Source organism: Schistocerca americana, chromosome 7 (genome assembly GCF_021461395.2).
Source record: "Schistocerca americana isolate TAMUIC-IGC-003095 chromosome 7, iqSchAmer2.1, whole genome shotgun sequence".
Taxonomy (NCBI): domain Eukaryota; kingdom Metazoa; phylum Arthropoda; class Insecta; order Orthoptera; family Acrididae; genus Schistocerca; species Schistocerca americana.
In genome coordinates, this window is record NC_060125.1 from 512,623,282 (window position 1) to 512,646,841 (window position 23,560).

General features: G+C 40.4%; 2 protein-coding genes across 2 annotated transcripts; both read left to right on the top strand.

Annotated features, from left to right (window-relative positions):
* The first annotated feature begins 14,837 nt into the window (after nucleotides 1-14,837).
* On the top strand, nucleotides 14,838-15,284 carry LOC124623052. Its single transcript, XM_047148845.1, has one exon. It carries the CDS (start codon nucleotides 14,838-14,840, stop codon nucleotides 15,282-15,284), a length of 447 nt encoding a protein of 148 aa, XP_047004801.1.
* An 833-nt stretch (nucleotides 15,285-16,117) lies between these two features.
* Nucleotides 16,118-23,308, top strand: LOC124623054. The gene is made up of 2 exons (XM_047148846.1): nucleotides 16,118-16,407; nucleotides 23,203-23,308. The coding sequence occupies exons 1-2, from the start codon at nucleotides 16,118-16,120 to the stop codon at nucleotides 23,306-23,308; spliced, it is 396 nt and encodes a 131-aa protein (XP_047004802.1).
* The last annotated feature ends 252 nt before the right edge of the window (nucleotides 23,309-23,560 follow it).

Here is a 23,560-nt window from a genome sequence, read left to right on the forward strand (position 1 = left end):
CATACACAGATACACACACATGAGAATAATAAAAGAGATGCTACAGTATTATGAAAAATAGAAGGAGAATTGTACATAGTATATAACCCAATAATGAGAGACAAATTACATACTGAAACATGAAAATCTGAAAGAAAAATGGTTCAAATGGCTCTGAGCACTATGGGACTTAACAGCTGTGGTCATCAGTCCCCTAGAACTTAGAACTACTTAAACCTATCTAACCTAAGGACATCACACACATCCATGCCCGAGGCAGGATTCGAACCTGCGACCGTAGCAGTCGCGCGGTTCCGGACTGCGCGCCTAGAACCGCGAGATCACCGTGGCCGGCTATCTGAAAGTAACCTAAAGGTGGGGAAATATTTGAAAACAGAGTTTTATGACTATAAATACAGGTTGTGTCAAAGTAATGTATACACAATTTCAGCTGTCATGGAAAACTTACTTTACCAGCTATGAGGTTTTATGAGGGAAAGTAATTTTATGTTTCCTCAACAGATGGCATCAACCTAAGAGTGAAATCCAATAAATTGCTGGAGACTAATATAAAGATGGAGGAAGTATGTTGAGCTTTTAAAAGCAGATGTAGATTATTTAGTGGTCCTGGAAGTTTAAGTATGTTGCTGTGATTTGGACACTGTGGATACATGAATATGGAATTGGTCTGCCTGGAGGGTTAAGTATTACATATCTGTAACACAAATTCAGGTTCCTTGGAACAGTGCATCATATGCAGAAGGAATGATGATGTTGAGGATGAATGGCTTCGAGTGATGAAATCTTTCATGTGTAAGTGCTATTTGTGTGTAATGCATTTTGAGGAGAATTAGTTGTGTTATTTCAATCCATAGCATGTATACCAGCTAAATGACAAAAACTGCAAGGTGTTTTTTGAGTATGAGTTCAGGGGACGGTAATAAATTAAGTGAGATTCATACTTAACAATGTTTGGCCGTATTAAGCACGATTTAAACTTGTCAACTGGTGTAACTGTATGTACTGGTCTGAAGATAATCCCACACTAGTGTTAAAATGCTGTGAATTTGCCTAGTTTGAATGTATGGTGCAGTTTGTCTCTTTGGGGATTCATGGGAGCTTTCCATTTTGAAGGTACTGTAACTGAACAAAAAGGCCTAACCATGGCCATAATTATACTTTCCTCTCCATTTGAAAATTATATACATCAATGACAAGTTTTGCTATGATTGAAGATGCCATTCCAAAAACTTCAGCTCCAGCTGAATCCTCCAAAAGATTGCTATTAACTGCCAACTAACTGCTACAGTTATGAGGCTACTCAAAAATAAAGTAAAAAATGAAATTAAAAAAGAAGTTGTTATAATATTAATTTTCAACATATGCCTCTTCCCTTGCCATGCAGTCATAGCTGCTTTTATGAGCTACCAGACTCATTTGCAGAATTAACTGGAACCATCCATTTACACACAGAGCAAACTAAGAAGTCAGTGTTTTATGTACTTATTAATGAAAATATTTTTGGCTGTCAATAGAGCTTTATGTAATCCCCTCGAAAACAACTGTAGCACACTATCATTCTGTAGGCTCTTCTGGAAGTGTAAGGAATTTTTATTATATGTGTCAGCCACCAGTAGTGTACAAATTATTATTAAAATTATTTAAAATCCAACTTTGCAACTATTAAAAAGTCTTTTAAGTTTTCCATATATGTTCCACATTACTGGTTTAAAACATTACCAGTGGCCTGGACTGAAAGATATTTATTCTTCAGTTAGGTCTATAGGTCTCAAAACAGTTTGTTGCCAAAGATATCAAAGCATGATTTTTACTCATATAATTTTTGTCTAAAATGAAAAGATCATGATGAAATAAAAGTGCAGATTTTAGTAATTCCACAGACTGATTTTAAATGTGCTAAATAACTATGAAGTATTTACAGGTACTTTGATCACACAAATGAGGAATATAGATTCCTGTCCCCCTATCTGAACTAGACAACAGCAGAATTTAACGTGAAATGTTGAATTGTACATTCAACTTTTCTTCCTTAAAGGAAAATCATGATTTTCCTTGTTACCATTCAATTTCCATAAAACTGTAAAAATGAATAGTATATTTTGCAAAAGGTGAGTTACACAGGAAACTAACAGAGACTAACTCAAATTTTTAGACAATCTGAAATCTATTACAGAACACTTCCAGAAAAATACAAGCTATTTTAGAGTAAACAATTCAGTCTAAGTCCAGTTCATGCAACAACAGAGTTCTGCCAATGACAATCAGGACCAAAATATAAACAACATTTAAGTTAGTCACTGTCTTCACCCATTCATCCCCTTCCCATTCCCATTGCAGCACTACACTGCCATCGTTTGACCATCACACCCAGTCATTTTACTTCTATCCCTCTCCTTTTCTGCTACTTCCCCCCCCCCCTCCCCACCTCTCCAGTGCCAACACCATCTAATTGTTCACCACCCCCACCATATTATCTATCCCCCTCCCCACCCCGGCCTCCTCCTCACTTCCATCCAGCCACCACTCCCATCATGCATCGGTGATGCTGCGCACATTATGGTTTCAGTTGCCAGAGACTGTGGTCGTGTGTGAGAGTTGCATTTGCATGTGTGTGTGTGTTTGTGTGCGTGTTGTCTATTGTTGACAAAGACCTTAATGGCCAAAAGCTTTATTTGTGACAGTCTTTTTGTTGTGCCTATCTGTGACTCAGCATCTCTGCTATATAGTGAGTAGTGACTTCTCTTTTCACAATTTTGTTACATTCCATCCTGGATTTTCCATTTTTTGATTTTCAACATTTAACAAACTAATATGCCAATCAGCACACACTTCACTGATTGAATTACAAACTTCTCAGTCTAGTCCTGGGCTGGTTTATATGTAGAAGTCTGACATGGTCTCATCAGAGTGTACAGTGAGAAGGGCAGCGAGTCAATACCCATGGGTGCTACTGCGAAAGACCAGGCAGGATGAGGTGCAATGAAAGTTACATCAGTTGCCACAGAACAAGAAGGTTCACTGACATCAAAGGAACAGGTGGAAACTGACCTCGGTAGTAACAGCAAAGTTGATTTTGGTGGGAAAATGCAATACCATAGGCAGAGGTTATGGTATACGTGTTACATTTGTGTGGAATGGAGATCATCCTACAGATCCAGACTGGATGGGCCACATTTGTGGGTTCCCACAAGAAGCACCCACCCATACGGAAAAGGCCTAAACAATGATGTAAGATGGTGGAGATCACAGCATGTCTGAATGAGAGCACCCACAAATCTGCTAAAGAAAACCACAGAAGGTATTAGGTTCAATGTCAGTCATCATTTCTTTGTGAGTGGTGGCTGCATCACAATCTTCCAGTTTTTTGAGCCAATTGTCCAAGAGGCAAAATATATCAGGGACATCTGATATGGCAGAATGGGGCAGTATATAATGAACAGATTGATGCAGAAATTTTGAAAATTGCATTACTCATATAATTCCCGGAATTTATGAAGCAAACTGAAGTAAATTCAGTTTTCTACCTTTGTAACAGTATTATTCAGACAAAACAGATAAAATGGTGTTTAATTGGTAAACCTATTATGTACTTTCAATGAATAAGAATGAATGCTGTACTGTAAAGACCTTGGCAGTTATTTTGAAAACTAAATGAACACACTTACTGCTACATTTATTATTTTTGTGGAACTATTTGAAATGCATTAAATAACATACATTGAAATTCCAGTAAAAACATGCTAGAAACAAATACTTTTACATAATATTGAAGTAATTATGGGTTTAACATGAAGCATTGTTTAGGCAATTAAAACTACACATTTACATGAGTCAAAGAATGTATTTTCATTGAATTATTATCACACAGAAATGTTCACACAAAAACAAATTTGGAATTATTAATCAGGTATCCAAATACTCAAATAACAATGTAAATGTTTGGTATTCATTATTTTATAATTATAAAAGAAGCATGGTAGTAACCATGCATGCCTCAGTGTTGTAACAGATTCTGTGGTGTCAAGCTCATATTACGTAATGCTACAAGGTGTACAACTTTGCTTCTGCTGTTTGCCAATAGGTGGCAAAAACGGTAAGTAGCAGTCGAAAGAAACACATCACAGATGTCAGGCAGTTAGCTTGGATCTCAGTGAACATAACCTCATTCAAACATTAGTCGATTTGTGTCTGCATCATAAAGATGTTCTTGATTGAAAATGTCATTTTACGAGCCTAATTCTTGTTATTTGCAGGAGGTGTTACTGTTTTGTTTCAGTATGAAGAAAACAGCGGCTGAGTCTCATCAAATGCTCTCAAGTATGTATGGTAAGGACACTGTCAGTGAAAGAAGGTGTTTTCAATGGTACAAGAATGGTGATTTTAACTTTGTAGACCGGCACAGCGATGGAAGAGAGAATGTTTTCAAAGATGCAGATTTGGGGTCATTGATGAGTGAAGACTCACATCAAACTCAAGAAGAATTGGCATGATTAGTATGAGTGACACAGTAAGCCATTTCAAAATGTCCCAAAGCTATGGGCATGATTCAGAAAGAAGGAACTGGGGTCCTGTGTGAGCTGAAACCAAGAGACGTTGAACGGCGTTTGTGTGTTTGTGAACACTTGCTTTAGAGGCAAAAATGGAAGGGATTTCTGCATTGCATTGTGACCATGGACAAGAAATTGGTTCATTAATATAACCCTAAATGCAAAAAATCATGGGGATATCCAGGCCATGCTTCCACGTTGACGGACAAACCGAATATTCATGGCTCCAAGATCATGCTCTGCACTTGGTGGGCCCAGCTCAGCATCATGTACTATGAGATGTTAAAACCAAGTGAAAAAATCACAGGTGATCGTTATCTAATGCAATTAATGTGTTTGAGCAGAGCATTAAAAGACAAATGGCTACAATACAGTGAGAGACATGATAAAGTGATTTTGCAGCACGACAACGCTCGAACCCACATTGCAAAAGAGGCCAAAATGTAATTGGAAACATTAAAATGGGAAGTCCTACCCCACCCACCATATTCTCCAGACGTTGCTCCCTCTGACTATCAACTGTTTAGATCAATGGCGCATGGCCTGGCTGACCAACACTTCCGATCTCATGAAGAAGTCACAAATTGGATCGATTCGTGGATCGCTTCAAAAGATGAACAATTTTTTTGACGCAGGATTTGTACATTGTCCAAAATATGGGAGAAAGTAGTGGCCAGCAATGGAAAATACTTTGAATGATACATGTGTAACCAATTTATTTCATTAAAGCCTCAAATGTTGGGGGAAAAAGCGGTGGAAGCAAAGTTGTACACCTTGTACAATTTTGTAATAAATGTTTTGAAGTTAAATGCTCAGTTTTGCTTGGATCATTTCATAGTCAACACATCCCAAATTTCCTGAAAAGAACTGGCCCACAGGCAACATATTTAATGGAGGAGCTGCAAAATCAAAAGTTGCACTGCCTTTCGTTTCGAATATGGAGCCGGCCGGTGTGGCCGAGCGGTTAGGTGCTTCAGTCTGGAACCACGTGACTGCTACAGTCACAGGTTCGAATCCTGCCTCAGGGATGGATGTGCGTGATGTCCTTAGGTTAGTTAGGTTTAAGTATTTCTAAGTTCTAGGGGACTGATGACATCAGCTGTTAAGTCCCATAGTGCTCAGAGCCATTTGAACTATTTTTTTTTTTTTTTTTTTTTCGACAAGGGATACCAAGATAAATTTTGGGTTGTTTCATTCAAACTGGGAACATTCAGACAGTTGCATCAAAGAACTATAGCATGGGTTGCATTTTAGTCCTTTTGTTGGTTCATGAACTGTAAATTCAAAAGGGTGGAAAGAGTTTACCATAAAATATTATCCACTTTGGGGTCAGCTACAACAAGAAACTTAATTGGACAAGTTACTTGGAATATGAGAGAGTAAAAAAGCAAGTTTTTCTGTATTCTAGAAATCAGAAGTAGGCTACTGCACTTCAGATTAGAAGAGGCCTATAGTACCCAGTAAATTATTTACTTATTACTTATCTCAACATAACAAAAGCAATCCAAAGTGGGGATGGCTTGTCAGAAATAGTCAGATATGTGCAGACAGTTCTTCTAAGCACAGTGTCACCAGTTCGTGATAGTACATAAGGTTATAATTATCAGCCTCATTGTTGATCAGCACTGATTTTGTAATCACAACTCTTGACACTGTTACATAAAAGCCACTTGGTGAATATCTCCCACGAAGAATTTCATGTAGCAACACATTTGTTAGCAGAGTATAATAAAATAGATATATACATTCATCTACACCAGCACTAAGCATCTAGACTAGCAAAAAGACACATAACCCATCTTTTCATATTGGCAGATTCCCACACAGTCAGGGGAATGAATCCACCTTCTTTCATGGAACCCCTTTCCTCAATTCTACCAGTTTTATTGTGGTGGATATGTTGTTGAATTTTCTTTACATTGTTAACAAATGATACATTGCATATAAGGCAATCTTTGGATACTCATTACAGTATTACCCTTAGAAAGGCTTCCTAACAAGATTGTGATGGAGTAAGGTAACAGTTGATATCACAGAATTTTCAAGACATCTGTACACAAAACAACATCTAATAAGGCTTTTCAGTTCTGTATCATCATAAAGTAATTGAGATATATGGGAGTAGTTCCCAAACTCAAAAAATCCAAAATAATGGAAGTGGCATAAACCAAGGCAGAATTAATGTGCAGCCTTACCACTTATTAGACTACAGTAACAAATGGGAAGAACCCTGCAGAAATACTGCATGGCTAACAAATCCTGGACCCCAAGCCCTAACACCATCTCAGTTCAGACTGGCTGGAAAGTATAAGTGCACTCATTAAAAAGGGTGCACTCTGGATGCCACAGTAGAGGCCCATCTCATTCAGTTGCTGTATACAGTAGATATGCCAGAAGGCATCCATTGATGGCACCAAAACCAACTCCGTCTGCAGCAGACCAAGACTTGTGCCACCAGGTAAGATGCTGGCTGACATCCAAACAGCAACATCACGATTTGGCTGCACCAGCACTCAAACCATACTGCTTGCACAGGTGGGCCTAGGGAAAAGTTTCCAAGAGAGTGAATTTGTCCATATCAGTATGCACTCCCAGCAGGCTAATTCCCACCTAAACCATGCCCATATCACAACATCTTTCTTATTATGGTTCAGACTGTGCAGACTACTAGGTAGAAAATACATACATACACACACATGTTGCACCATCACACCACTGTACTTACTTCACAATCTGAGACACAATGGGCAAGCTGCCTGCCTACAGAATAATGGAGGTCTTGCTGCAGTATTGTTGGCACTGCATGGTGCAAGGGCCCAGTCCACAGCAATGGTGTCTGGGATTACTCCATGCCAGGGTCAAGCACTGTGCCACTTTGTCAACTACATGACCAGAGGCCCTGTCATAAAAAAGCTGAGCCAAGCAACTGTAGATACTCACCATCCAGATCAAGCAGTAGTCTGTCTTGAACTGCTGCCTATGCTTAGACCTACTCCACACTAATCAACTGTCTCATATGGGCCACTTTACTTCATCTACATCTATCTGCGCTCATTAACTAGCTGCCTCTGGACCTTGAAACGGAACTGTTCAATGTACCATTTTTTTTTAAATGCACATCTTTGTTGTGAACTTTGAATGTGGTATCTTTCAAACTGTGAACAAGAATGGATGTTAGGAAGTTGCATTGTATTTTGAACAGTGTCTGTAGATCACTTATGGAGTAACATGTTGGAGTACGTCTGTCAATCAATAATGGAATGTGGATTTGATGATCATTAAAAACTGATGTGAAGAAATATTTCCAAGCAACAACCCAAGCCAAATATCTTATAGTAAGCAGAATTTCTGTCTATTTTAGATGATCAGCCAAATGAGAAAGTCAGCATCAATGAGTACAAAGTTGAGAAGAAACAGTGAACTATAACTGTTTAACCTGCACTTCCTCATACTAATTTATATTTATTACACAAATACATGTATTTTAATAGATAGCGAAGTTTTCTACTCAGTATGCATGTGACAGTGCACACTGCCTAATATGTTCCAAAATGCCATGAATAAAAACAGGATTCTTCCAGATTTCATACCTTGGATTCTATTTTTAATAGAAAGGTAGGATCAGGTGTTTTGGATAGCTCTGGGCTAGGGACCATTTGTATACCAAACAGAAGGATCGACTTAGTGTACTAAATTACAGTACAGGGTCAAAGCATGATTATTACACACCTCCTTCTGCTTAGGCAAATGGAGAAAATCAGTTGGCTCTTTCTGAATTTCATGCAGTCTGTGGGTCTTAAAGGGCTTGTGGAGGCACTACTGTTCATGGGTGGTTCCATAGAAAACCCCCAAAAAATTTTTTTTGCTATTTTTTCCTACCAAAACCAGATTGCAGATATCAAGAAGGCTAAGCAAAACTAATGGCTGAGATTTTTGCAATACATTCCTCAGATATCGATTTCAAACCATCTTTAAAATTTTATTGATATCTTTATCTGTTTCCAAAATACAAAGAGTCAAAGTTAACTTATTGTGCACATAAAATACGCAAGTAAAATCTGGTATAAGGCAAAATCTAAACAATTAATAACAGCAGAAAATTGCTCAAATATTAATGATATATTCTCTAGGCAATTATCCAGAAGTGACTTTTCCTGTTTTCAAAAATCTTCATTAGTTAATGGGCATTTTCTTATTAAAAAAACTTGGAAAAAGCATTTTTTACCGCTTTTTTCATGCAAAAACCAAGCCATGGACTGCAACACGGCTAAGCATAGCAAAGGGATGTAATTTTTATGATATATTCCTCAGATACAAATCTAGAAAAATCTTGGAAATTTTACCAGTGTATTTACCTATTTCTGACATACTGAGGTTCAAATTTATCCTACCACTGCACATAAAATACTCATGTAAACTAAGGTGCAAGGTGAAAATGCAGTTTAAAAGGTGACATAACACAGAGAAATATGATGGGAACCCAATGTGATCTACATTGCTGACATACTGTGAGTACTTTATCTGTGACTTCAACACAGACTTCAGTTTGATCTTAGCATCCATGTTGTAGAGTTGTGTATCTTTATGTGTGCATGTATTCGTTCAATAAAATGTAAATCTACCATACCATGTTGTACCTCACTTGTATCATACACACACCACGCCAGACTCCCACAATGGTGACCCTGATGTTCACAACAACTTTGTATGAATTACTTTTCACACAAATATTGTTGCTACACTAGGGAAACGTGACCTCGGTGTACTTGATGTATTTTTAAATTTGTGTGTCATGACAACGGCTTCCGTTCTAGACATTGCACTGCTACTCAACTGACTTTTCCACTGTCTTTAGACATCAATTGTCCAAGCAAAGTGCTCAAGTACAGTGATTTAACTTATGAAACTAGTCCTGAATGACTGAAAGTAACAAACAATCTAGTGTGGAACCTAATCACCGTACCCTACTTGCAAAAATACTATGCAATGATTAGAATAGACTGTAACATTCTGGCTGCAAAGATTTGCATTCATTTGTCATGGACAGCACACGTTACACACCATGCATGAACTTGTTTGATTTGCACTTCCTGCTACCAGTTACTCAGATTTCAGACATGACCATGGAACATACCCATTTCATCTCTGCCAATTTATTCCTAACATGTTGTGTTGCAAATCAAAAATCATGGATCACTGACATAATATTCACATTTTTGGCTATAATGCTGGCCACACTGCACCACAGCAACAGCCCCGGCATGCTTCCTTTCACTTATCAACCGAGCCCAACTGACTTCGTCTTATTGCTCCTGACTGTGACATCACTGTGTCTGTCCTGACTGATGACTTACATACATCAACAAATCCCTACCTTCGTAAGACATGCGCCACACCTCCACCTGTGCACAACATCCTCATCCATGTTGTGCTAAGGACTGTACAGAACGCTGCCAAGCATGCTCCCCTTGTGCCTGAGAGGAACATCCAGGTCTGTGCAGAATGCTGCCAAACGCACCACGCTTGTGGCTGTGCAGATTGTCACCATCCTTTTCACACCCTGACCTGTATGGAACATCACCAAGTGCACTGTATTCTCACCTGCACACAGCATGGTCAATCATACTTGTGACTGATTGTGCTGTACTCTGGCAGAATCACTTCAGCCAGCACTTTGCATCATACACCCCTGCTGCAGCTCAGTACAGTGATCTGCAGCCTGTGAAAATAAATGAGCCTACACTGTGCAACCACCCCTCATGTGCTGCCATGTCCATGCGGGAACAGTTCAATGACACTTTGTGAAAGTGTCACCTATCTTGTAACTACTCGATAGTGCCTGCAACAGATTCACCTATCCAAGAAGACTATTCTAATCACCACAACACTCTACAGGGCAGTGAATCTTCTCTACAGCACTGGTAACAACTGCTACTGAACTTCACATTTCCAATTGGGCACATAAATGTGTTCTGTGGAGGTACCACCCCCACTCATCCTGCTTCTGACAAACTACCTTCCAGCAGATATAAATTCTGACATCAAATTATTACGACTTTGTGGCTCGTTGACAATGGATGAACTCCAGGCATTTGCGGCTGCATGAAGCTGCCGCTTTGTCAATCACAGCACACTGATCCATGACCCAGAACCCACTACTGTCTCCATCTCACTGCTTTACAAGGACATTCTCTTTTCAGGACATCATAAAACCAGATCTAGTGATGGACTTTTTACACCAGTTCCACCTTTCCTCAGCTGTACAACTTGTACATTGACAGGGGCCACTGCATCCCACGATCTTTCACCCTACTGTCTCTAACCTCACCCAGAAGACAATTGTACAACAACTGTCAACACACCCAAGCAGAGTGCCTCATCAGCTGAGGTGTTCTTGGTGATTTACTAAAGCTACACTGACTGTTGCGCATTATCAGATGCCTTCCATATGAAGAAAATGTTGCAGCCACAATGTAATAACAACACATCCACTGCCCTCACAGCAGCATTCAAGCTGCTCACTGCCTTGACAAACAACCATCATGTCAATGTGCACACATGACCCTGGTTCCACCAACCAGTGATGCCTACCTGACGTCCAAGCATGCCCCCTCTCCACTCTGGCCAGCATCTGTGCCGTCACTGTCCAGGCATACAATGAAACACACAACTGTTTACTGTATACTGTTCTTCTCCCTGCCACCAAGCTACTCCACCTTGGATACCTTTAGGTATGGCTCTCCAGCCATACTGCATACATCTGCCACATCCCTCCATGGCTCACCAGAACACAGCTCGATCATCATCCACTGCCAATCTTCACATGACAACACTGACTAAGTTCACATGGTTCCACATTTGATGACCACACACCCACCACAGGTTGACAGTGCTGTACACTGCCACATTCAGGACACATCAGAGGAATTGAATATAATATGAAGCCATTTCAACCACTGTCAGTAACCTCCAATTTCACCGACAACTTTGGCACCTCTTCCTGACATGAGTTCAATGCAACAATGTGGGCTCTATGGGTCTGTCTATGCTGAATTCAAACACGACCTGTGCACCACCTATGTCCCATGTGGGCACACTGGACACTTCTCATGTCAGCCATAGCTATACCGCCTGTTCAGTGTTCATACCATGCCCACTACAGCTTCCAGAAATGGCCCACTCGTGTCTCAAAAGAGCCAGCCACAACACGATTGTTCAGGCACATCCAGGCATCATCTATGAGAAATGTTCCAGCCATGCTAGGTTCCTACCCCAGTCATGACATAGTTGGTCATGCACATCTGTATGAAGATGTATCAACAGTGCACTCTCTCTCCCACCCGTGCTCTGCTCTACTGGAGTGGGTGTGGGGGTGTGGCAGTCTCTGTGGGGGACACCCACTGTGATAAACATCACTGATGTATTGTGAGTGCAATATCTGTGACTTGACCAGAGATTTCAGTTTGATGTTAGCATCCATGTTGTACAGTTGTGTGTCTTTACCTGTGTACCACACTTTTATGAGCTCTATATTTTACATTATTACATGATTAAGTTACAACCCATATTTTTACTGTATTTTTTCCAAAGAAGCATTTGTTGATTTCTTTTATCTTTCGTGATCTCAAAATTCTTTTACAAAATAATATTTCTACTGTCAAAATTGACATTGGGTACAATTGTTTTAATTCTGAAATTATATTCATTTATCAGTTAATATCGAGATTCGATAGTTTCCTGTGCATGATTTATTGTTGAACTAAAACCATGAACAATCATGTTTTCTTCAAACAGCATTAATTCAACACAGCTATAAATTTATATTTATAACCATGAAGTATCCAGCACTTGTGTGCTTTTTCCATACATTATTAATTTGCATATCTATGTAAAAAGAATAAAAAAACAAAAAAAAAAAAAAAACAAAGTGAAAATCACTTTTTCCCATTAAAAGATAATACTCTACTACTCAACATCACATTAAAACACCAAACTCCCAAAAGACAAGCATTTTGTTGTGAAATTTATTGTTATGAGAGACATGGTTCTCTGCTGAAGATGGGATTGACAAACTACAGCAGAGGAAGAACCTGGTGGTGATACAGCTTCTTTATGACTTCTTCACTAATTTGTACAGTTTGGATTCCATCACAAGTGGCTACAGATTGGCATCAGAATGAACAAAACAAATGTTTAATTAATCCAGCCAACTCAAACAGTCACTCAAATGCATTTCCATCATCAAGTAATATTCTGGTGTTGTAGTAGAAGGTGAGGTAATGGCTTGAGGTGCAGGAACGCGAGCTGCTTACACAGACGAATGCCGACAGGGTGTATTGAGTTGATGGTGCAGGTGCGGACACCACACATGGCCAAATTGTGACTATGACATAGAGCAAGGCTGTGATATCTTGTACTCTGTGGTAGGCTGCAGCAGCCCAGTGGCATGGGGATGGTACTTCCTGGGGTCAAAGTCTGGATTGAAGGGCAGTGGCAGGCAGCTGGTGCAGTGTTGGCTACTTGGGCTGGCAGACAGGTGGAGGTCCGTGGGTCATGGCCCAGCAGTGGGAGAGTTATAAGAAGGACTTCAAGGCTACATCAGTAGGCTTGTAGCAATGAATTGACACATGGTAGACATTTCGTACTTTTCTGGGCTGGGGTTTAAATGCCATCTTCTCACTGCTGAATTCATGGAAGGGATGGCATTTTGTTAACACTCAAAATCATCTGGGACAGGGCAATGGCCAAGGCATTGTGTAACTGGCAGTATGTCAGCTATAGTATCTTCCTAGAGGCTAGTCTGTGTCCCAGGTCATTGGCATGTAAAGCATGGTGACAAAGAATCAGGCACACAGTGAAGAGTATTTCTGTCAGCAGCACACTGACTGCAGCTGCTCGTGTTCCAGCTACAGTACTTGCACTGTCTACAAGTCCCATTATGTCTTTACCCCTACACATATCCTCCATTCTATACTCTTTCATTCTCTGGTATTCTGACCATTACTCCATCCAAATCACTCCAAAATTTTTCCTTCTCGTCCTCCGAACATCCCGCTTGGGGTGCATAGGCTGTCAGCACTGTTACCATTTCTCTGCCAAACATCATCTTAACATACATGATCCTATCATTTACTCTGATGACTTCACATACCTCTTCTTGAAGGTCTCTGTGCAAAATAACTCCAACTCCATTTCTTGATTCTGGGCTTGCACTACTATAAAGTGGCTTATAGCCTTCAGCTAAGATCTTTGCCTTATTGCCCTTCCACCTTGTCTCTTGCACACACAAAGCCTTTATCTTCCTCCTCTGAATCGTGTCTACTATCTCTCTTCCCTTTCCCGTCATCGTTCCCTAGTTTAGAGTTCCCACTCTGATCTTGAACACCTTTGGATCCTTCGCAAAACGCCTCCCCCAGAGATATGAATGGGAGGCTATTACTCCGGAACATTTATCTTGAGAAGCATCCATCATTCCTCTTGTTTTGGCAATGTTTTTACAGCCAGATGCCCTTCCTGCCGCCAACCCTCTTCCCTTGTTAGAGGGGTGGAGGCTTGCTAGTTTTGGTCTGCCCTGGGTATTTTATTTCCCCAGTACTCACCACATCTGGTGAGGCTTCCCCTATCTGCCACCCAGGGAGGTGCCTGATGGGAGACTATAAACTCCAGAGAATGAAAGAGGGGATCTAAATGGTCATGTTGGAGGAAGAAAAGGTGGGGAAGAGAGGTGGCATAGAGGATGGGGGTATGGCGAGAGAAATGAGGAAGGAAAAAAGATAGTGGAGTTTGCAGTGGCTTTTGATCTAGTGCTTATGAATACCTACTTCTAAAGAAAAAGAGAAAAACTAATAGCATACAGGAGTGGTGAAAATAAAAGCCAAATTGATTACATATTATGTAGAAGGAAAAATAGTGGGGAGGTGTGAGATATTAAGGTCATATACGGTGAAGGAATAGCAACACAACATATGTTGATTGTAGCAGATTGTGAGATGAAAGTATGTAAAAAGACAGAGGCACATAAATAAATGTGAAAGGAAAATTAATTGGTGGAGATTAAAGGATAAAAATTTTAGAGAGGAGTTTAGTGAAAAAGTACTGGAAAAGGTAAAATTGGCAGAGAGTGTGCAGGAGTGATGGAAAATAAATAGTGCTGTTATAAGGAAAACTGGGGAAGAAGTGTTTGGATTAACATTTGGGAGAGGGGTGCCAAAAGATAAGGAAGCATGGAGGTGGAATGAAGAGGTGCAGAAGGTTGTGAAGGAAAAGAAAGATGGTAAGAGGAAGTGGGATATGTCTGTAAGTGCTGAGGATGGGCAAGCATACAAAAGTGCAAAGAAGGAGGCAAAGCGAGCCATGGCTAAAGCTAAAGCTGAATCAGTAAGGGAGGCATATGAACAACTACAGAAAAGTCAGGATATAAGACAACTGATACGGATAGGCAAATCAAGAGATAAAGTTTTTAAGGATCTAACAGCAATAAAACAAATGAAAGATGAAACAGGAATAATTCTGCATGACCATGGAAAAATAATCCAAAGGTGGTTAAATTATTTTGAGAAATTGCTGAATGAAGAAAATTTAAGAGTGAAAACTGAGGAAGGAGGGGCAAATGAAGGATTAATGATGGATGTAAGTAGAGATGAAGTCAAACAGGCAATTGAAAAGATGAAAAATGGGAAGGCAGTTGGTAAAAAGGGAATTGATCTCCTTTGGGATTTAATGAAGAAGACTTGGTGACAGGAGGAGATGCATGACGAGTGGAGAACTAGTGCACTGATCCCAGTATTTAAGGGGAAAATTGATGTGCAGGATTGCAGTAACTATAGAGGTATTAAACTGATGGCACATACAATGAAAATTTGGGAAAGAGTTATAGAAGCAAGATTACATAAGGAGACTGTGGTGTGTGAAGAACAGTTTGGGTTCATGCCTGGAAGAGGAACGACTGATGCAATACATGCTTTAAGGCGGATAGTGGAGAGACACGGGGAGCTACAAGCCGACCTACATATGGCTTTCATTGATTTGGAGAAAGTATATGACAGAGTCCCAAGAGACGAAATATGGAGAAGCATGAGAGAGCAGTGCATGCCAGAGAAGTATGTGAGGTTAGTGAAGGAAATGTACAGAGGAGCAATGACACAGGCAAGAAGTAGTGTGGGCATGACAAAGGTGTTTCCAGTAAAAGTAGGGTTACATCAAGGGTCTGCACTTAGTCCCTACCTCTTTGACCTGATTATGGATGTGCTGGTGAAAGATGTGAAGAAGGAAGCACTGTGGAATATGATGTTTGCATATGATGTGGTTCTTTGTGAGCAGAGCATCGACAGACTTGAGGAAAAGCTGGAGGATTGGAAGAAGGCACTAGAAGAAGAAAATTAGCAGAACAAAGTCAGAATATTTAGCACTGAAGGATGTGCAGATGAGGTCTTGCAAGATCCAGGATGATGAGCTGAAATCAGTCTGCAAATTTTAAACTTAAATACCTGAGGTCATACTTACAGAGGGACGGAGGACTGGAAAGCGAGATACAACACCGAATGAATTGCGGTTGGAACAACTGGAGGAAAATGAGTGAAGTCTTGTGTGAGAAGAAGATGAGCACTGGGTTGAAAGGGAAAGTGAACAAGTCGGTGATAAGGCCTGGTATGATATACGGGGCAGAGACATGGCCAGTCACAGGAGCCCAGGAAAGGAAGATGGAAGTGGCGGAAATGAGGATGCTGAGGTGGATGTGTGGATTAACAAGGAAGGACAGGATTAGAAATGAATTTGTTAGAGGAGCTGTGAAAGTGGGACCCATGGGGAAAAAGATACAAGAGAGCAGACTAAGGTGGTATGGATACTTACAGAGAAAAGGGTAAGAGTATATCGGAAACAGAATTGAAGATATAAAGGTTGAAGGAGCGAGAAGGAGAGGAAGACTGAAGGTGAGGTGGAAGGATAAGATATCCAGGGACCTAAGGGAGAAAGGATGGAAGAAGGAAGAGGAAATGGATAGAGAACTATTGAGGAGAAGGTTCCAGAAGAGCAATGCCGACCCTATGTGACGTGGGACAAGGCAACGGTAAAGAAGAAAGAAGAAGAAGAAGAAGAAGAAGAAGAAGATATTCTCTATCCTACAGGGTGTCCCACATAAAACCAGTGCGTCTCGTGACTGGGATTTAAGTAACAATGAACTAACTAAAAATTATAGAGAACATAATGTTAAAAAGCATGTAGTTGCCTGTTTATAAGAGATTCTGAAGTGGTGACCATGGGCATCCAGACATTACTGACTCTGTATAATGGTATTACCAGCAACACACTGTGGTTCTGCAGGTATGATGTTGTTAATTTATCTAGTAATATTCCATTTAAAATCATCTATTGTGTGAGGATTGTCAGCATACACTATGCTTTTTTGTGTGCCCCATAAATAAAAATCACACAATGTTAAGTCCAGGGACTTTGGAGGGCCAGAGGCATCTACTGAAATGTCTGTCTTCGGGGAACACTTTTGTGATGTGGGACATACTTTGACTGAATGTGTGAGCAGTTGCTCTAACTTGTTGGAATACTGCATACAGCTTCTCTGCATCCATTAATTGTGCATAGAACGAGTTAAAGATCTCTAGATATCTGACACTGCCTAAGATGTAACTGAAAAATACTCAGCCAGTAATGCACACTTTGGACAATACACACCAACCACCTACCTTCGATTGAGTGGACATGCACTTCATGGAGAATATGTGGGTTGTCCTGCAACCAGTATATGTAATTCTGGGAAATTACATAACCTGACAAATGAAACCAGGCCTCATCTGGCATGAAGTAAAGCAAGGGATCCAAGTATACTTTAGAAACTGATGTTGACAGCCAGTTACAATAATGAACTCCTTTTCCCTGATCCTCAACTTTCAACTCTTGCACCATACTCATATGATAGGCTTTTAATTTCTTATCTTCTAGTACTTGATGACACAATGTACAAGATACACCAACCCACTGTCATAACCTCCTTGCTGACTTGCAGGGATTTCTTGTAACACCCACACAAATTCTGTCTACAGTTTCAGGGGTCCTCCCTGTCACTTGCCTATTTCTCTGCACATTCTGAATGGATCCTACAGTCCTTCATTTCTTATACAGATCTTGAATAGCACTTGTTGGGAGTTTCCCACCAGGATACTATGCTTGAGACATTTCTTTACATTCCTTGATGGAGCCTCTCTTTAAGTAACACTCCACAATATCAGTTCGCTATTATAATGCAAACTACCCCATTTCTGTAACACCTCACCTCAGCAATATGAGCTTCTCACAACAACTGACACATGAACACACAGCTGCACTCAAATTTCTGATAAAATACAGTGTAGCCAACTTTCAAGACAGTGATGCCACTTCACAAGCAATTTGACTAGAGATGGTTAACTGGTACGTGAGGCAGACTGGTTTTATGTGCGACCCACTGTACAAAGGAAATTTTCCCTCAAATTTTGCTTAAACATGAGCACTGTTTCATTTACAACTATTCATGTTCTATTTTTCTACCTTCGCTCAATGGTATCACTATATCATTTGCACTATCTTTGCTTTTATTCTTGGCGGTACCTTATGGCTCCACTACATAGTTGGGTACAGGTATAAGAGTGGTTTCCTAGTACAACGACCTAATTTGCTCTCATCTACTTCTTGTATCTTCTTCTACAAGTTTACACTAAAACCTATTACATATCGTTAACGACTAACAAGAAAAATAGATGTGACTACGTAGGCTTTCCCGGCGTAATAAGTCTTGAAAGTCTTTTTGGGTTTGCTGCCGGATCCTAAAATCAACTTGACTCAATATTTCGGCGATCCAACTGTTCGCCATCTTCAGGAAATGCTGCTTGTGCTGATGAGTCGCGCTGAGAACTGACGCAAGATTGCAATTCAACGTCCTATATAGGCCAGCGTTCAGTATACGGCGCATGCGCTGCCCATCACGGTTTCTGACTTCCAAAACAGGGAGGTGGCGCCGCCCTTAGTGATATATCGTTGCCAGCAGTGTTTCACTAAGGGCGGCGCCACCTCCTGTTTTGGAAGTCAGAAACCTTGATGGGCGGCGCATGTGCCGTGTACTGAACGGTGGCCTATATAGGATGTCGAATTGCAATCTTGCGTCAGTTCTCAGCGGGACTCATGAGCAGAAGCAGCATTTGCTGAAGATGGCGAACAGTTGGATCGCCGAAATATCGAGTCAAGTTGATTTTAGGATCCGGCAGCAAACCCGAAAAGACTTTCAAGAAAAATAGATGTACCATGGGCTAAGTTTTTGATTAACCTATGGGGAACAAATCTGACCAATGTGAACAGAATAGCAGAAACATTGCCCATTGTTTTGGTGAAACTGACCTGGGTGAACTTTGTGGTTTGTGCACTGTCTTTTTGTTCCATTTTCTTATACCTTAGCAATTCAGAAAAGTTAATTTACAGCAGCAGGAGATCCATGGTAACCTCGCTTTGCTCATGGTTTCAATACATAGTGACTTGAGAATCTGTCCAAACTCATGTAAACTATTATCCTTTCCACTCTTTTTTTATCCTTTAATAACTCCTCTCACTCTGAAAGACTTATCCAGTGACTCCTCTTCAACAGCTCTCTGATACCCCTGATGCAGCTACAAGCACTATACCAGTCTCGTCTTTGCTGTAGAATAAGCCTAACATTTTCCCAGCCATTGGTGCTGTCTCAGCCACTCCTGTGCTGAATATTAATCCAATAATTCCTTAACTACAGGCACTGTATCAGCCCCATCAGTGTCATACAATAAAAAAATCTTTCTAATACCTTTACTTCCACAAATCTGACAGACTTTCCGACTATGTCACTTCTTTTGCTTGGTAAGCTATTGCTGGTTGTTTTAGTGCTATCATGAACATTGCTCCTTGGGGACATGGGGCAGTTTAAATGAAGATGTCATGGCCAATAATGCCATGTAGAGCTTCCTGAAGAGATGAAAACTTAGGCTTCCAAGGTCAGCTAGATGAGCTATGTACTTTCAACAGTTGACCTGTAAATGCAGCACATTAAGGGATAGGGATAGGGGGCTTGAGAAGGGATCACCTCCTTTAGTTGAGTCAATATATTTAAGAATAAAGCGAAAATTCAGTGAACCTGCACAGAATTATGAAGGATGGAGAACAGTGATGACCGGTTGGGTCTTGTTAAGCAGTACTTGCATTCTAAATGACTTCCCCAGAAGGAAACATATTATAAGTGACATTGCGGCATGCTTTTTCATTGTATGAAAGGTTATGTGACAGACTGGAACCTTTTTATTCTGTATCACCTTGCAGATATGTTGATAGATATTATAAAGTGTATCAAAACTACCTGGGAGGCAGCAGTGTTTAACAGTGTATGTTGGATGGTCAGAAGGAGTTGCAGCAACTAAGAGCAGTGAATTGGCTATTGACAGCAAACACAACAAATGTATCTCTGAGACTGGAGATCTTCTACAGTTCTGTTCTAGTCTGTTGTTGATGTACATACGAGGGCTATCCACAAAGTACATTACACTTTGGAATTAAAAATAAATAAAGTATTGGAAATTTTTTTATTATATACACATGAAAGCCACACTTAAATACTACTTTTCTACATAGTTGTCATTTAAATTAAGGCACTTATAATAGCGATGGACGAGCTTGGAAACTCCTTCATCGTAAAATTCGGCTGCCTGCGCCTTCAACCACGTGGTTACCTCTTCTTGAAGCTGTGTGTCGTCATCAAAATGCTGCATAGCCAACCACTTCTTCATTGCTGGGAATAAGTGGAAGTCACTCGGTGCCAGGTCAGGACTGTACAGCAGATGAGGAAACAACTCCCACTTAAAAGATTCGAGAACTTCACGAGTGGCACTTGCCGTGTGGGCCCGGGCGTTGTCGTGAATCGACAAGATCTTTGAGCCCAACTTTCCCCTGCGCTTGTTTTGTATTGCTCTTCTGAGGTTGTGCAGAGTTTGGCAATACCTTTGAGAGTTTATTGTAGTGCCTCTTTCCAGGAAATCCACAAAAATCACACCTTTTCTGTCCCAAAAGAGGTAACCACGTGGTTGAAGGTGCAGGTGGCCGAATTTTATGATGAAGGAATTTCCAAGCTCATCCATTGCTACGATAAGTGCCTTAATTTAAATGACAACTATGTAGAAAAGTAGTATTTAAGTGTGGCTTTCATGTGTATATAATAAAAAAAATTTCCAATACTTTATTTATTTTTAATTCCAAAACGTAATGTACTTTGTGGATAGGACTCGTATTTATTCCATTATGTCTGTTACATCTTGATAATAAATTAACTTCACACAAGAGTTTGGTGTTCTGTTCTACGACAGCTGCATATAGTAATGTCAACTCACAGTGTATCTGTGCCAGTTATTAGTTTCAGAGAGTACGTGCCACATCAATACCAATTCAAGAGCTGATTCAGAATGAAGAAGCTACTGATTCAGAATGAAGAAGCTACTGATTCTTGACAGCTGATAGCTGTAGATCTGCTTGGTCTACTCCCAGTATCTAGGAGAGAGTGCTTCTATGTTCTACATCTACATCTACATTTATACTCCGCAAGCCACCCAACGGTGTGTGGCGGAGGTCATTTTACGTGCCACTGTCATTACCTCCCTTTCCTGTTCCAGTCGCGTATGGTTCGCGGGAAGAACGACTGTCTGAAAGCCTCCGTGTGTGCTCTAATCTCTCTAATTTTACATTCGTGATCTCCTCGGGAGGTATAAGTAGGGGGAAGCAATATATTCGATACCTCATCCAGAAACGCACCCTCTCGAAACCTGGCGAGCAAGCTACACCGTGATGCAGAGCGCCTCTCTTGCAGAGTCTGCCACTTGAGTTTGTTAAACATCTCCGTAACGCTATCATGGTTACCAAATAACCCTGTGACGAAACGCACCACTCTTCTTTGGATCTTCTCTATCTCCTCTGTCAACCCGATCTGGTACGGATCCCACACTGATGAGCAATACTCAAGTATAGGTCGAACGAGTGTTTTGTAAGCCACCTCCTTTGTTGATGGACTACATTTTCTGAGGACTCTCCCAATGAATCTCAACCTGGTACCCGCCTTACCAACAATTAATTTTATATGATCATTCCACTTCAAATCGTTCCGCACGCATACTCCCAGATATTTCACAGAAGTAACTGCTACCAGTGTTTGTTCCGCTATCATATAATCATACAATAAAGGATCCTTCTTTCTATGTATTCGCAATACATTACATTTGTCTATGTTAAGGGTCAGTTGCCACTCCCTGCACCAAGTGCCTATCTGCTGCAGATCTTCCTGCATTTCGCTACAATTTTCTAATGCTGCAACTTCTCTGTATACTACAGCATCATCCGCGAAAAGCCGCATGGAACTTCCGACACTATCTACTAGAACATTTATATATATTGTGAAAAGCAATGGTCCCATAACACTCCCCTGTGGCATGCCAGAAGTTACTTTAATGTCTGTAGACGTCTCTCCATTGAGAACAACATGTTGTGTTCTGTTTGCTAAAAACTCTTCAATCCAGCCACACAGCTGGTCTGATATTCCGTAGACTCTTACTTTGTTTATCAGGCGACAGTGCGGAACTGTATCGAACACCTTCCGGAAGTCAAGAAAAATAGCATCTACCTGGGAGCCCGTATCTAATATTTTCTGGGTCTCGTGAACAAATAAAGCGAGTTGGGTCTCACACAATCGCTGTTTCCGGAATCCACGTTGATTCCCACATAGTAGATTCTGGGTTTCCAAAAACGACATGATACTTGAGCAAAAAACATGTTCTAAAATTCTACAACAGATCGACGTCAGAGATATAGGTCTATAGTTTTGCGCATCTGCTTGACGACCCTTCTTGAAGACTGGGACTACCTGTGCTCTTTTCCAATCATTTTGAACCTTCCGTTCCTCTAGAGACTTGCGGTACACGGCTGTTAGAAGGGGGGCAAGTTCTTTCGAGTACTCTGTGTAGGATCGAATTGGTATCCCGTCAGGTCCAGTGGACTTTCCTCTGTTGAGTGATTCCAGTTGCTTTTCTATTCCTTGGACACTTATTTTGATGTCAGCAATTTTTTCGTTTGTGCGAGGATTTAGAGAAGGAACTGCAGCGTGGTCTTCCTCTGTGACACAGCTTTCGAAAAAGGTGTTTAGTATTTCAGCTTTACACGTGTCATCCTCTGTTTCAATGCCATCATCATCCCGGAGTGTCTGGATATGCTGTTTCGAGCTACTTCCTGATTTACTGATGTTCGTAGTGCTGGATAGTTATTCTAAATATGTAATATTTTATTGTATTTGGAGGGAAAGGACAAAAGTGCTAGTGGACAAGCTAGACAAAGAATAGTTCATTATAATATGGAAACCAAAGACATTACTATTAGATAATGGTCTGCAATTGACAACAAAGAAATTTAAGAACTGTGTGAATTATAATGGCATTAAACACAATAGAATCTTTAACAGGCCTCTTCACTCAGTTGGCACCAATAATAGAAAAAGCAGCTAACAAAGCAAATATAGGCATTCACTAACAATGTGTCCATTTGTGTGATAGTAGAAAAAGAGCAAGTGGCTGTTATAAACAATATGTGTTACTTAAATTTTGTTCTTTTTTGACAGGTTGTCTAGTTCAATGATCTTGCTTCCTTCAAGAGGAATGGGTTGTTGCTTTCATATATGTGAAATGACATGCAATAATGAACCCAGAACTCAGATTTCACTTTGATTTCTTTTTAATGTGCTCTGATTATTCACTTGAAAGTACTCAAAACAAATTACACAATTTGGAGAAAACATTTATAAAATTCAATATTCAGTACAGCTCATTATGGTTGCTCACATCCCATTCCACGAACTGCACAATACCAGACCAGAGTCCAACCAACTATGCCATCAGACAACTACTGCTGACGTGTTACTGCTTGCTATATACACAAATCAACAAGTGCAATGAAACATAAAGTCACAGCTCAGAGAT